At 66.2% G+C, this 12,556-nt stretch overlaps 2 protein-coding genes across 2 annotated transcripts; one reads left to right on the forward strand and one right to left on the reverse strand.

The window, feature by feature from the left end:
* Positions 1 to 321: 321 nt before the first annotated feature.
* Positions 322 to 3,078, forward strand: LOC118548947 (uterocalin-like). Its single transcript, XM_078061307.1, has 6 exons — positions 322 to 414; positions 539 to 672; positions 920 to 993; positions 1,244 to 1,354; positions 2,872 to 2,973; positions 3,059 to 3,078. Exons 1-6 carry the CDS (start codon positions 322 to 324, stop codon positions 3,076 to 3,078), a joined length of 534 nt encoding a protein of 177 aa, XP_077917433.1.
* Positions 3,079 to 7,879: 4,801 nt separating this feature from the next.
* On the reverse strand, positions 7,880 to 11,801 carry SOHLH1 (spermatogenesis and oogenesis specific basic helix-loop-helix 1). Its single transcript, XM_036113104.2, has 7 exons — positions 11,665 to 11,801; positions 11,271 to 11,418; positions 10,775 to 10,896; positions 10,592 to 10,689; positions 9,295 to 9,481; positions 8,745 to 8,815; positions 7,880 to 8,186 (listed from the first exon to the last, which is right to left on the reverse strand). Exons 2-7 carry the CDS (start codon positions 11,346 to 11,348, stop codon positions 7,975 to 7,977), a joined length of 768 nt encoding a protein of 255 aa, XP_035968997.1. The 5' UTR covers positions 11,349 to 11,418; positions 11,665 to 11,801; the 3' UTR covers positions 7,880 to 7,974.
* Positions 11,802 to 12,556: the final 755 nt, after the last annotated feature.

The following is a 12,556-nucleotide window of genomic DNA, read 5'->3' on the forward strand; positions in this document are numbered from 1 at the left end:
GCCGCGTCCGGAGCTCCGACTCGATGATCAGAGGTCGGTGCCCAGCGGGGACTCGCGGATCCTGGAAGCAGCCAGGCGCACGGCTGTGGCTCTGGGAAACCACGTGACAGTCAGCACGGGTTGGGCAGGGGCTTTGTGGACAAACGGCCAAGTGGCCATTGTTGGAGGTAGTGTCAACAGAGGGTCATTGTGGGCAGGAGGGAGCCCGTGGCAGCCGGCCACGTGGCAGAAGCCCTCCCCTGCAGCGCACGAAAGGGCCGGTGCCACAGGCTCTGGACGCCCAGGTGCCGCCAGTCACCCCTCGGCCCCTCCTGCGGCACCATGAACGCCCCGTGGCTGGTCCTGGTGCTAGCTCTGCTCGGGGCCCCACGCCCTGCACACGGGCCCCGGGACCCCAACATCGATGAGAATATGGTAGCCGCCGCGGGCGTCGGAGCGGGAGAAGGTGGCGGCTGGGGGCAGCGGGTGGGGGACAGGCCCGGCGCCCACCAGCCCCAGCTGCTCCCTCCGCACCGGCACGCCCACCTCTGCTCGGCAGGTCAACGGCGACTGGTTCTCAACAGCCCAGGCTTCTGACGAACCGACACTCCTGTGGAAGGACTCACACGTGATGTTCTTCGTCCGCAAAATCCATGTAACCCTCAAGACCATAGAGTTCCATCTCTACAGGAGGTAAGTCTGGGAAGAGGGTGCCAGACAGGGCCAAGGTCTAGGGGAGCCCCGTGCCCCATCCCCGGTCGGCCCCACGGCCATGTCCCAGACACTGGAGAGTGCGGGGGACATGGTGACACAGGGCTGGGGCTCGCTGCCCTGGGACAGGACACACGTGTCCCACGTCTGCTGTGACCGAGCCCCACCCAGCTCCGCGGGCACTTCTTCTGGACGCAGAGTCCCAAGGAATCTTATCATCCTCTCCCAGGATACAGGGCATGTGTGTCCCGATTATAATGATGGCAAATAAAACAAAAAAGAAATTTCAGTACACGCTGAAATGTAAGTATAAAGGGTCAGCGTCGTCCAGCCTGTGAGCGGGGAGTCCCTGGGAGTCCCGGCGGTGTGTGGCCAGGAGCTCACCTGCCGGGCCGCCGCCCACACCCGGTCCTGCCCCTTCCTGGGGCCCGACTGCTCACGAGCACCAAGTTGTCTAAGGCCGTGGAGGGACAGGAGGGCTCCCAGGGCCCAGTTCTGGCCCCATGGGGAAGCCTGCACCACCTGCCTCCCACCCTGGGCCCCGGATTCGCAGATGCTGGCCACAACATGATCTTCCTAGAGGAGGTGGACCCCTCTCGCTTCCTCATCTTCTGCATCCACAACCACTGGCACGGAAAGGAGACAGTGGTGGTGAACCTCCTCAGTAAGTGCCTTCCTCCCCCAGCCAACAGGACACAGCGGGGAGCCCGGCGGCCACAGGGTTGCAGGGGGGACAGGAACGTAGTAAGGTGCTAGGCCAACAGGGGGACCTAACAGGCCAGCAGCTCAGGTAAGCCTCCTTTAGCATCACGGACAGTAAAGTCTGGAGAAAACCCATGCTGCGCCCCCTCCCACCTGAGCGGGGCCCCCACGGTCTTCCTGGCCAGCTGGCCCCCAGGCCGTAGAAGCGTCTGCTTCCCCGAGGCCACCAGGGCCACGGAGACCCACAAACAAGAAAAGCAGGTAAGAGATGGGGGTCTGTGTGTTAGCTGTGACACCTCACTGCTGTCCTCAGGGACCACGGCGTCCTGGGCATGACGTGGCTGTGTCCAGACACGGCGGCTGGGGAAATGTCCGTATTTAGGAACAGGCCGGCGACCTCACTCGGGCCCAGAGTTAAGGGCTGTTGTTTGGGCTCCACTGGCCAGTCTCCAGAGGCGGGCGAGGGTCAGCAGCAGAGTCGTTGGCAGGGGCTCGGCCCCCTCCACCTGCTGACCCTTCCAGCTCCTGGGGCCCCCGGCGTCCCTGAGCTCTGCCTCCGTCCCCACGGGGCTTCTCCTCTGTTCTCAAGCCTCCCTTCCCTTTCCCGTAAAAGAACACCTGTCACTGGTTTTCCAGCCCATCCCGAACCCAGCATCACCTCGTCCTAAGACCCTTACCACACCTGCAAAGATCCTGCTTCCAAAGCAGGTCCCATTCCCAAGTTCTGGGGACCAGGACTTGCCCACACCTTTCAGGGGGACCCAATCCAGCCACGCAGGGAGCATGAAGACGATCTGATTTAGTGCGCAGCCCCATACTGGGCCCCCAGACCTACAGGGCCGGTGGAGTGAGGTCCAAATGTCCAGGAGAAACTGGCCACACCCAGGCTGGGAGTTCCGGCTTGGCACTCAGCGTGCGGTGGGGCGGGGCGGGGGGGCACGGACTGCCGGCCCCGGAGCAGAGCGACGTTTGGGGAGGGTGAGGAGCGGCTGACCAGCCAGGCGGGCAGGCACCACCGCCCCCTCCTGCTGCTTGCTTCTGCTTTGCGGGCGGTGGGTTCTTGGGGCTGGGGCCGCAGGGCAGGGGGCGGCGAACTTTCACCTGTGTCCCCACGGTACTTCCCAAACACGTCTGGGTCGCTCTGCTGGCCTTGAAACAAGCCAAGCACCAGACACCGGCCCCTTATCCTGACGTGCAGTAAACAAAGGCATCACTGGCGGGAACAGCAAGGACCGGGGCCCCGAGGATAGGCCGGACCCCACCCAAGGGCCGGGTGTCACTCTGTGGGGCCCCCTGCCTCCTCTCCGGCCTGGCATGGGGCCCTCTGGGCACACCCCTCCCACTCTGGTCACGGCAGCTCGTCCCCACAACCCTGCCTGCACCCTGAAAATCCAGGGCCGTCTCCAAGCTCGCAGAACCCCACTGCCCATTGTCCCAAATGACCTGCCAGAGGGACAGCCCCTATTGCTGTGTCTGCAGGCCGGACCCCTACCGCGAGCTGTGACGTCATGCAGACGTTTAGGAATTACTGCAAAAGCCACGGGATTAGCCCGGCCAACATCATCAACCTGACCCAAACGGGTAAGTGCCCGCCCCCACCCCAGACCCGGAGGCTGGAAGGGCACGGCTCAGCCTCCCGCTCAGCAACCCGCACTCCTCTTCACAGACCACCGCCTGCGTGCCTGACAGTAGGCAGGCCGCTGGGCCCAGGTGAGTGACCTCTGACCCCGCAGGGGCTGTGGCACAGGGACCCCCGAGGCCGGGGTGATGAGGGGCACACACCGAGCCCCGGCTACGCCAGCCGTGGGCTGCAGCTGGGGGCTGACGGCGTGGACACAAGCTGCTGGTTCTGCTGGGCAGAACCAAGGTGGGGATGCCCACAGGGCCCCCCAAACGCTGACGGGGGCAGGGCCAGCCTGGGGCACTGGGGGGCCTGCCGAGAGGCTCAGGGCCAGTCTGGAGGAGGAGGGAAATGGCCGAGCGGACCAGGGTGAGGTCCTGCTCACAGACAGACCTCCCCAGCCCCCGACCCGGGGGCAGAGCCCAGGGCAGTACAGGATCCGCCCCACCCGTACCCACCCCTGAACCCACCCTGCCGCCTCTCACTCACAGGAGCTGCCCCCTCGAAGGACCAAAAGTTCACAGTTGACCCAAGGAGCCCTTCAACTGTTCCCATCCCCCCAGGAAGCTCCCCGTTCCTGGAGACCTTTCCTGGTGTGTCCAATAAAGGATTGCCGCCCCGAGACCGAGTGTGCCCTGTGGGGGGGCTCTGACTGGTGACCACACGGGGCCAGGGCCGCAGGGGTCAGAGATGGGAACCCTCCCCTCCTGGTGAGCCAAGCTCACCACAGGCTCACGTCCACACGGTGGGGGGAAGCTGCTAGGGGTTCCCAGGATGCCGTTCAGAAGGGACGACCGCACACAACACAGGGAGTCAGCGAGGCCAGACCCCAGGGCAACCTGGTCCCCTCAGTCCCGGGGCTTCCCACCTGGCAGGGACAGAAGTAAGTCTCGCAGGGGCAGAGCCAGCGAGCAGCGCCAATCCAGGTTGGTCCCGGCGTAGGAGCCCCTTCTGGCCACACATGTGTGTGTCTGCTAAACGATGGTGGCGGACACCCTGGGGGCAGGGACAGCCACTGGGCAGGCAGCAGGAGATGCTGCCCACTGCATCTTCCTCCTCCCTGAGTTGTGCAGGCCTGGCAGGTGCGTGCCCGCCGCCCCCTCTGATGCACACCCAAGGCCCCCAGCTGCACGCAGGCTCCCTGCCCCATAGCGGACAGGCCTGTCCTACCCCAGGGCCACCACCCCTGAGCCATCCATCAAGCCCACCCCCTGGCCGAGACCAGGGGGCTCCTGCCAGCGGCCAAGAGTCCCTCGAGGGAGTCTCTCAGGGCAGGCCATGCTGCCCAGCACCACGGCCTGCGTCGGCCTTGCATGAAGGGGAGCTGTCTGTGCTGGCAGTCAGAAGAGGGGGCCTCCCACCCCCGTAGTTGGGATGAGGCTCCCAGCCCCTGGGACCCCCCCAGGCCACCCCCAGCACCCAGGGGTCCTTCCTGCCCGGCCCCCTCCATCAGAAGCCCACGCCCCCACCGGCACCCACCAAGGGCCTTTCCAGCTCATCTCTTCCAGCAAGACCCAACAGCGGAGCCACCTCCTCTGCCCCAGCCGTGTGGTGGCTGCCCGCCTCAGTGGCCCCAGGCCTCGGGTCCCCAGCAGGTCAACAGCTGCATCCTCTCCTGCTTCCCCCCGTCCAGGGGCAACGAGTTCCTTCTCCTTGGCTCCCCAGACCCCCCGCTGTTCCCGCGTCCCACCTCTGCATCTTTTCTCTCACCAACGCTCATCCTGGGATAGCGCTGACCCCTGGCCCACCCTATGACGCCTGTCTGGGTCACAGTCTGGGGGCACCTGTCTCCTTACTCCTCCTCATGCCAGCCAAGCTGCCCTCACCCCAGAGCCCCCAGCCCCACCGCCTGCTACCCTCCAGGACAGGCCCAGCCCATCTTGCCCCCACAACTCGAATGCCCTGCCAGCACACGGGGAGGGGAGCAGGAAGGGTGGAGGGACCAGTCGGTCATCCTCTGAGCAAGGGGCATGGGACCTGGCTGTGAGCAGGCCTGGAGGCCCCCTTTCAGCCATGAGCACCCCATCATGCTCAGGTGATGGGCTGGGGGACAGCAGGGCCCACTGGGGGATGACGAAGTGTCCTGACTGCCAGTGAACAAGGGCGGGGTTGGAGCTGTGCCGAGCAGGTTTCTGGCTCCCTTAGGTCTGTATGGGGGAGTGGGGGGGGGACAGTGAGTCCCGGCCAGTCAAGCGAGGGTCCCCAGAGGATTTCCTCTCGCTCACTCATTGGTCACCTGGGATGGGAGATGGAGGACATGCTTGTCCTGCCAAGAGAAGATCAGAGCCTGGGGGGAAAGGAGGGGCCCCGGGACGTCACCTCCTCCCCAGCAGTGGAGCACCCAGTCCTCCAGCAGGACCCATGTGGCCAGGGGACTAGACGAGGTCACTGAGCAGAACTGAACACCTCGCCCCAGACCCCAGTGCATGGTGACCACACTGGCCGCGAGGCCCATGGAGCAAGAGGAGCAATGGAAAGGCAGGGGGACGGAGAGGAAAGTGGGCAGGAGGAGGGGCGGACTGAGGGTGGTGAGCGGTCAGCACTCAGCCCAACGGCCGGCTGTCACCAAGCCGTGGGCACAGCCCCTCCAAGATGTTCCAAACCAAGGGGAGTGTGGGCTGAGGGTGTGGCCTGAGGGTGTCCGGGGTCCTGCGGAGCCGTGTCCCTTCTGTGTGTCCTACTTCCAGGCAAACCTCGTGGTGGGGGCAGTGGGGAGGGAAGCTGGTCACCTTGAGAGCTGGGGGGGAAGTTGTGCTGAAGCCCCCCAGCCAGCCCCAAATGCCCAGAGCAAGCCCGAAGTCACCAGCCAACGGCTTTTCAAACCCACCCTCGAGCACACGCAGGTAGGAGTGCCACCACTGAGAGCTGAATTCGGGTCACAAAGGGCTGGAGAGCAGGACGATGGATGGGAAGCAGGCTGTTCCCTGGACCCTGCAGCTCCTTACAGCTCCAACCAAGCCCCCAGCAGGCCCAGCGGCAGCCCCTCTCCCCTCCCGCTCAGCTGGGGGCTCTGCCATCGAGCCCTGCCTGCCCCTCCCCTGCATGTCACTGTCCACAGGAGGGAGGCCAGGCCCCAGCCAGCTCAGGGATGGGGCTCTGTGCCCACACTCCTATGGCCTGTGGAGCAGGGGCCGTGTGACCACGTGGCCCCGGCAGGGGTGAATGCTGGTTCCAGGGCACCCTCCTCCCACTGGGGGAGGCGGGAGGAGCAGACATTGTTGGTCGCCCACTGCTCTTACCCCCAAGCCCGCACCAGGCCTCCAAGTGCCCCCTCCGGGGGCTCAAGATGAGGCAGGCCTGCCGCCTGAGACAGGGCCTCGTCCCCCCCTTGCCAAGGGACAGCCTGGGGCTGGGCAGGGTCTCATCTCTGTTCTCCAAGGCCTCAGCTGGGGCTCCTGATCTCCCTCACTGGGTGCTGACCTGAGGTCAGCGTGGGGGTGGGGAGCACAGGTGGCCAGCCGGGGGCTCAGAGCCAGACTGTTCTAGGTCAGCTTGACCAGAGGCAGCTGCGGTTTCCACGGAGCCCTGCAGCGAACCCCAGCAGAGAAGACCTGCTCCCAACTGGGGCTCAGCGATTCCACCCCAGGTCCCCCTCTGGGCTCAGGGAGCCAGAAACTCACAGGGGCAGGACCCAGGCGCTTGCCTCGGCCCTGACACGGCAGCCATGCAGCGGGGTCACCCACAGCGGGGTTCAGGGTGTTGGCCTGACGGCAGGGCCCCTGCAGCATCCCACCCTTCCAAGGGGAGGCACAGGCCTACACTCGAGAACCACACACAATCACACATGTGCGCACACCAGCACCGAGGCCCACAAACGCATGCACACGAGTAGCAGACGTCCTGAGCACTGGGGTCTAGGGGCGATAGCCGCCCCCGTGGGCACCTGGCCTCCCCCAGGTTCCCTCCCCGCAGCCGCTGCCTGGCTCCCCTCCAGCCCCACCGAGGGCTCACACTGCCAGCGCTTCGACCCCACACCAGCTGCTCCTCACCCGTTTGCAGTGCCTCACAGAATGAATGGAACTTTCCGGCTGCGGAGATGGAAATGCGTGCAAGTGCGGGGAGGCAACCTGGGCAGGGGGCTCAGGACTCACAGTCAGGAGAATCTACTCTGCTGGGGAGAAAAAACCCCCCGGCTCCTGGAGCACTTGCTGGCCTGGAGGGTCACGGGGGTGTCTGGAGCCCAGCGTCTCCAGAAGGGGATGAGGAGAAGCACAGTGAGGCCCCGGCCAGCCGGGGGCACAGACGGACACCCGCCTTTGCTGTGGCTGCAAGGTGGTGAGATGCAGGGCAGGGTCAGCCGCACTCGACCATGGGGGCTTGGGATGCTCCTCCCGGTAACCCAGGCCTTCCCCAGATCCCAGCGGTCAGCAGCAGCTGGGACTGGAGCTGTGCCTGCCAGGAGAAGGGTCCAGATGCTGACACCAAGTGGCCTCTGCCACAGCCCGAGAGGGGAGTGCAGAGGTCCCCACCTCGAAGGTGGAGGCCAGCCCTTCCCTCGGGGCCCTGGCTGCGGCTGAGAGCACCATGGCCTCCCCCGACAGACACCTGGGCCGTGAGAGCCGCACAGCCCAGACCAGCCTCGTGAGAGGCGGTGAGGGGTGAGAGGCGTGAGAGGTGGGGTCCGACGCCTACTTCTCCGGGGAGCAGGCTGGGAACACAGAACTCCCAGCCCCCGGAGCCCGCCCCAGGCTGCAGGGCTATTTAGGGAGTCCGCGAGGCCAAGAACGTCGCAGAAACAAAAGCCCAGGCAGGTGCCCGCGCTCCGAGAGGAAGCGGTGCCATCTGCCCAGTGAATGGCGCTGATTACACAGACGCTCCGGAGTCCCGCTTTCTGTAGGAGTGCCGCCCTGCCTTTAATCCTCGGCCTGCATCCGCTGCGGCCCCCCAGCCTCGCCACAGCAGAGCACGGGGGCCGCCCGGCGCCCCACACGGACACGTGAGACACGGCCCCTCCCCGCTGCCTAGCAGGGGAAGAAGTCGGGGAAGATACTGTCTGCCTCCTCCCGCAGGGCCAGGCTGGGGCAGCCCACATCCGAGCCCCATGGCTCCAGGGGGCCGTCCGGGAGCTCCTGGGAGCCAGGCTCGGGGTCTGTCAGGAAGCCTGGCTCTGCCCTGTCCAGCAGGCTGCTCCTGGCTGTGCTCCGAGAAGGGGCACCTCTGCCCTCCAGAGACCCTGGAAGCAGATGGCACACATCAGCCTGGGGGCCTGGGCCGGGCACAGGAGGGTCAAGGTGCAGAACAGGCCCGCCTCCGTCCTGCCCGGCCTGGAAGCCCTTGGCTCCCGAGGGCCATGACAGGTGGGCGAGCCCACTCCTGCTGGCCCTGCTCGAGACCCAGGAGGACCCATCAGAGCACGACACAATGTCGTTTCACAAAACACTAATCTCAGAGACGTTCTGCTCATCTCCCATCCAGGTGCCCTTGCAGGGAAGTTTAGAGAAAAGCACAGACCCCGAGTAGCAGAGAAGACACGACCAGCTCCACACGCCACACTCACAGACGCTCCCCGCGCACACACGTCCCCTTGGTTCCCCACCCCAACGACCCTGAAGACCACCAGCGGGGAGAAAATAGGGGCTCAGAAACAGATAGCAGGACCTTGGCGTAAGTCTGCTCACATCTCCCTGTTAATCCCAGCCAGCTGCCCAGCCCCTTATCCAGATTGGCTGAGGCCCCAAGGCCTGGCCCTCATCACGGCCAGTGGTGGCCCAGGCTGCACAGCCCCACTCACCCAGCCACCAGTCGGGACCGGCGTTCAGCAAGTAGGACGTCCCGTCTTCCATGTCACATCCCGACACGGACCTGAATGGGACCAGAAGACTTCACCGTGAGTGATCCCAGGTGAACCCACTCCTCGAACCTCAAAGGTGGCTTCAGGTTCAGGATGAACGGGGTGCCCCTCCCTCCCCGCCAGACCCTGAGCCTGCCCACTGAGGACGGACTGGCCCGTCCCCCTGCCTCTGCTGGTTCCCCCCCACCCCCTGCCTTTGCCACGCTCCTTTGCCACGCTCCCTTCCCGCGCCCCCAGCTGGTGAGTGCTCACGAAACACAAACTCGTTTACTATCAGCCAAAACACAGACCAGCTAGGAACATGACAACGTTTTCGGAAACGCGTCAGAAAGCCACATGGTGTCTGGCTCAAACGGGCCTGGGCTGGCAGCTGGGGCCCAGGCACAGTGAGGGAGGGGGACAGACTTCCCAGGGGTGGGGGCGGGCAAAGCGTGAGCAGAACTGGAAGGAGGTGTGTGGGACTGCTGTAAACGCCCAGCAGGGCACCCACCTGGCGTCCAGTGTCACGACACAGTCAGCCCCCTCCGCTGGGGGCCCAGCCTGGCCCAGGCAGCTCTGAGCCTCTTCGCTCACCAGGGGGGAGGGTGGCTGCCACAAGCGGGGAGGCCAGGGTGGGGGCAGCCTCAGCGCCTTGGAGGGACTTGGGCCTGGGGGCTGGGACAGCAGGCTGCAGGACTCTACGGCAGAAATGAGGTGCGGGTCGGCCTTCCCCACACGGGCAGCAGCCCTCGGCCCCTGCCTGCTGTCCCCGGCACAGGGACAAAAAAGCTCAGAAGCAGGAGGCAGACAGATGACCCGGAGATGGACACCCAGGGCTGCAGTGCTGGGCACCTGGGGCCACGGAAACTTCTCAGAGAAAACACCTGCTTGGCCTCAGATCAGCCCTTGGGGCTCAGATCTGGAACCCCACCCCATCTGCCCACAGTCCCTACCCCAGCCTCCTCCCTCAGATCTAGCTCCCTCCACCCACCATGCAGAGGGTGCATGTGACCTCTGCACCCTCACGCCCTGCCCGTGGCTCCCAAAGTTCTCTGGAGGCCCCAGCTCCACCGCCAGCCCTGGTGACAGCAAGCCCCCTCCCCTGCTCCGTGGGCACGTTCGGGCAATCAGAAGGCATCCTTGGCTCCCGGGGCAGTCACGTGCATGGGGCCTAAAAGCCCTCACAGCCATTCGTGCCCAAGGAGTGACAGATATCTGGGGTGCGGGGTCCAGCACGAGGCAGAGGCAGTCATCAGCAATGCCCTGTGGGCTTGGCTGGCACAGGACAAAGGCCCTGCCCGTGCAGAGCCCGTGACTCACTCGATTACAGAAGGATCAGGAGAGCACCAAGAAGCCCAGGCTGTGTGGGGGCTGCTCAAGAGAGCCGGGCACAACAGTGGCCAGCAGCAGGCACGAGGACGGGACCCGGGGACCCCTAGAGGCCCAAGGTGAAGGAGGACTGGGGGCCTGTCCTTGGGGAGCAGAAGCTCGGACCCTGCTCCCTGGCAGAGAACAGAACAAGGACAGGCCAAGAACGGCCCCCCGCCTGCAGCTGAGAAGCGCAGGGCACCTCAGGTGTACCCCTGCCCCTGGTGGCGCCCGTTAACCTGTTTACCACAGCTGAGGGCAGCACGGGGTCCCCGAGGTTCACCTTGACACGCAGGCGCGTCACGATGAGAGAACCACAATAGGTGTCCAACCCTTATTGATAAACAGACCCCCACCCCCATGCCATCCTGCCGCGCGCCCCTGTCCCCTCTCTGGCGAGAGCACCGACCCCATCCGCGCTGGGACCCGCCCTTGCTTACCAGGGAGGGCTGGCGGCCCCTCCGGCCCCTCGGCCACCCCTGACGGGGCCTCGCCCTCGCCTGCGCCCGCGGTCACACAGCCGGGAGGAGCCCGTGGCCTAGTGACACAAAGACAGAGGGGGAGCCTGAACGGTCTGCGTCTGCTGCCCCCGCGGGCTCCCCAGCCACCCAGGGGACACTAACACGGTCAGGCCACAGGCTCCCATGCCGCAGTCTGGGGGCCCTGCCGCGCTCGGACGCGATACGGCCTGCTGCGTAACATCCCTCTGCCACTCGCGCCATGTCTCCTTGGAAGGACCAAGAACCTGAAATGGAAACAAACAACCTAAACGACAACGGTCAAGCAACGCACACGGGAAACCAGGCTGTCGGCTGTCACGGGCTGCCCTGCGGGGGTCCAAGAGGCTCAGCCTGAGCGCAGACCCCAGCCCGGAAAAGCAGAACAGGGGACGGAGGGGATGTGAGGGACTGAAGTGGGGACCGAGATGGCTCCCAGGAGCTCCCGCGGACAGCTGGAACCGGCAGAAGCAGAGAACGCCAGCCGAAATCACAGCCAACCTGGCTGCCCCGCAGGGAGCAAGGGAGGTCAGAGCTGCCCTCCCCCGGGGCGGGGGGGGGGGGAGATGCCCCCCAGCGGCCCCTCCACACAGCGCGACCCGGCGGCCTGAACACCACTCACAGCGTGCGGCTCCTGGCCGGGCACCAGGGTGCCAGCAAGCCGCAAGAACTGCACCGCCATCTCCAGGACCGACGCCATGTCCTCCCGCCGGCCATCAAACCGGGGCAGCAGGGCCCGAAGGCGCTCGCAGCTCACGGAGATCCGCTTCCTGCTTCCAGACAAGCAACAGTGTCCGTCAGCCCACCTGGCCTTGGCCAGGGGAAGGACCTCAGCTGCCTGAACGCCCCTCGGAGCCGCCCAGGCCCTCCACTGGTCAGCTCTCCCAACAATGTGAGCCCTTCAGGGTCGTCGGCCACAAGCTACTCAGACGCTTGCGCCAGCCATGGCCAGCCGGGCCCTGGACGCCCCCCCCACGCCCCAACCCCCCCCCCCCGCAGAGACCCCAGAGGCACACCCCTGAGCAGCCCAGGACAGCGGTCAGAGAGGGGGCTGCAGAGGTGGGCCCTGGGAAGGCCCTCCCTTGGGTTTTCTTGCTCAGCCTGCCGCGTGCTAACTGCCCCCTGACTGCATGGCCTCTACATCCCTGTTCCAGCTGCCCACACCCGCGTCACAGCCACGAATCTGACGTCCTCGGCCGCCCCCGCCACAACGCCGCTGCAAGCCCGGGACCATCCTCCACCCACCTGCGCTCCCTCTCGCTGAGCACGTTCCGCGGGAGGCCGAGGCCCGAGCCGGAGCCGGAGCCGGAGCCGGAGCCAGAGCCGGGAGGCTCCGGGGGCGCCCTGAGCGGGTGCGCGCCCTGGCCGTGGTTCTCACTGCAGCCCTGGCCGCTGGATGGGGAAGAGCCGCTGCCCAGGACACGCAAGAGCGCGGAGCTCCGTGAACCCCGGAGAACGCCGCAGGACCCAGGGGCCCTCATGGACGTCTTCGGGGGGCCGCCGGGGCAGGGGTGGGGGTGATGCTGGACAGGGTCCCCCTCGGCCCTCCCTCCCCCCACAGGGCCTGCGGCCGGTGCCCTGCCCCAGGGGGTCCTGCCGGGTGGGGACCTGCAGCTCAGTTCCCCACCCCCGGCACCCCTGAGCAGAGGCCTTCCACCTGAGCCCCTCCAGCGCCCCCCAGGTCCTCACCTGCACCCCCCAACAGCAGCCTCAGGACCCCGGGACGCCATGAGCGCAGCCGCAAGGAGGCGACCACACGCCGGGACCCCCAGGCGCCTGCCCCACGCATGCGTCTGGCCGGCTCCGCCCACTCACGTGCGCCCCTGCCCCACGTGCCCCCTGCCCCGCCCAGGCACGTGCTCTGCCCCGGGGCCTCAAAGTTTCTCCCAGCGGAAGTCGCTGTGAAGT

Source organism: Halichoerus grypus, chromosome 14 (assembly GCF_964656455.1).
Source record: "Halichoerus grypus chromosome 14, mHalGry1.hap1.1, whole genome shotgun sequence".
NCBI classification, from domain to species: domain Eukaryota; kingdom Metazoa; phylum Chordata; class Mammalia; order Carnivora; family Phocidae; genus Halichoerus; species Halichoerus grypus.

What these genes read in the sequence shown, in the direction of transcription:
- LOC118548947 (XM_078061307.1), top strand. Translation starts at nt 322, where the DNA reads ATGAACGCCCCGTGGCTGGTCCTGGTGCTAGCTCTGCTCGGGGCCCCA. An exon ending in CCAACATCGATGAGAATATG is followed by an intron (nt 415 to 538) that starts GTAGCCGCCGCG and finishes TCTGCTCGGCAG; the next exon opens with GTCAACGGCGACTGGTTCTC. An exon ending in GAGTTCCATCTCTACAGGAG is followed by an intron (nt 673 to 919) that starts GTAAGTCTGGGA and finishes ATCCTCTCCCAG; the next exon opens with GATACAGGGCATGTGTGTCC.
- SOHLH1 (XM_036113104.2), bottom strand. Translation starts at nt 11,348, where the DNA reads ATGGCGTCGGTCCTGGAGATGGCGGTGCAGTTCTTGCGGCTTGCTGGC. An exon ending in GGAGCCTGTGGCCTGACCGT is followed by an intron (nt 10,690 to 10,774) that starts GTTAGTGTCCCC and finishes TTGTGTCACTAG; the next exon opens with GCCACGGGCTCCTCCCGGCT. An exon ending in CGGTCCCGACTGGTGGCTGG is followed by an intron (nt 8,187 to 8,744) that starts GTGAGTGGGGCT and finishes ATCTGCTTCCAG; the next exon opens with GGTCTCTGGAGGGCAGAGGT.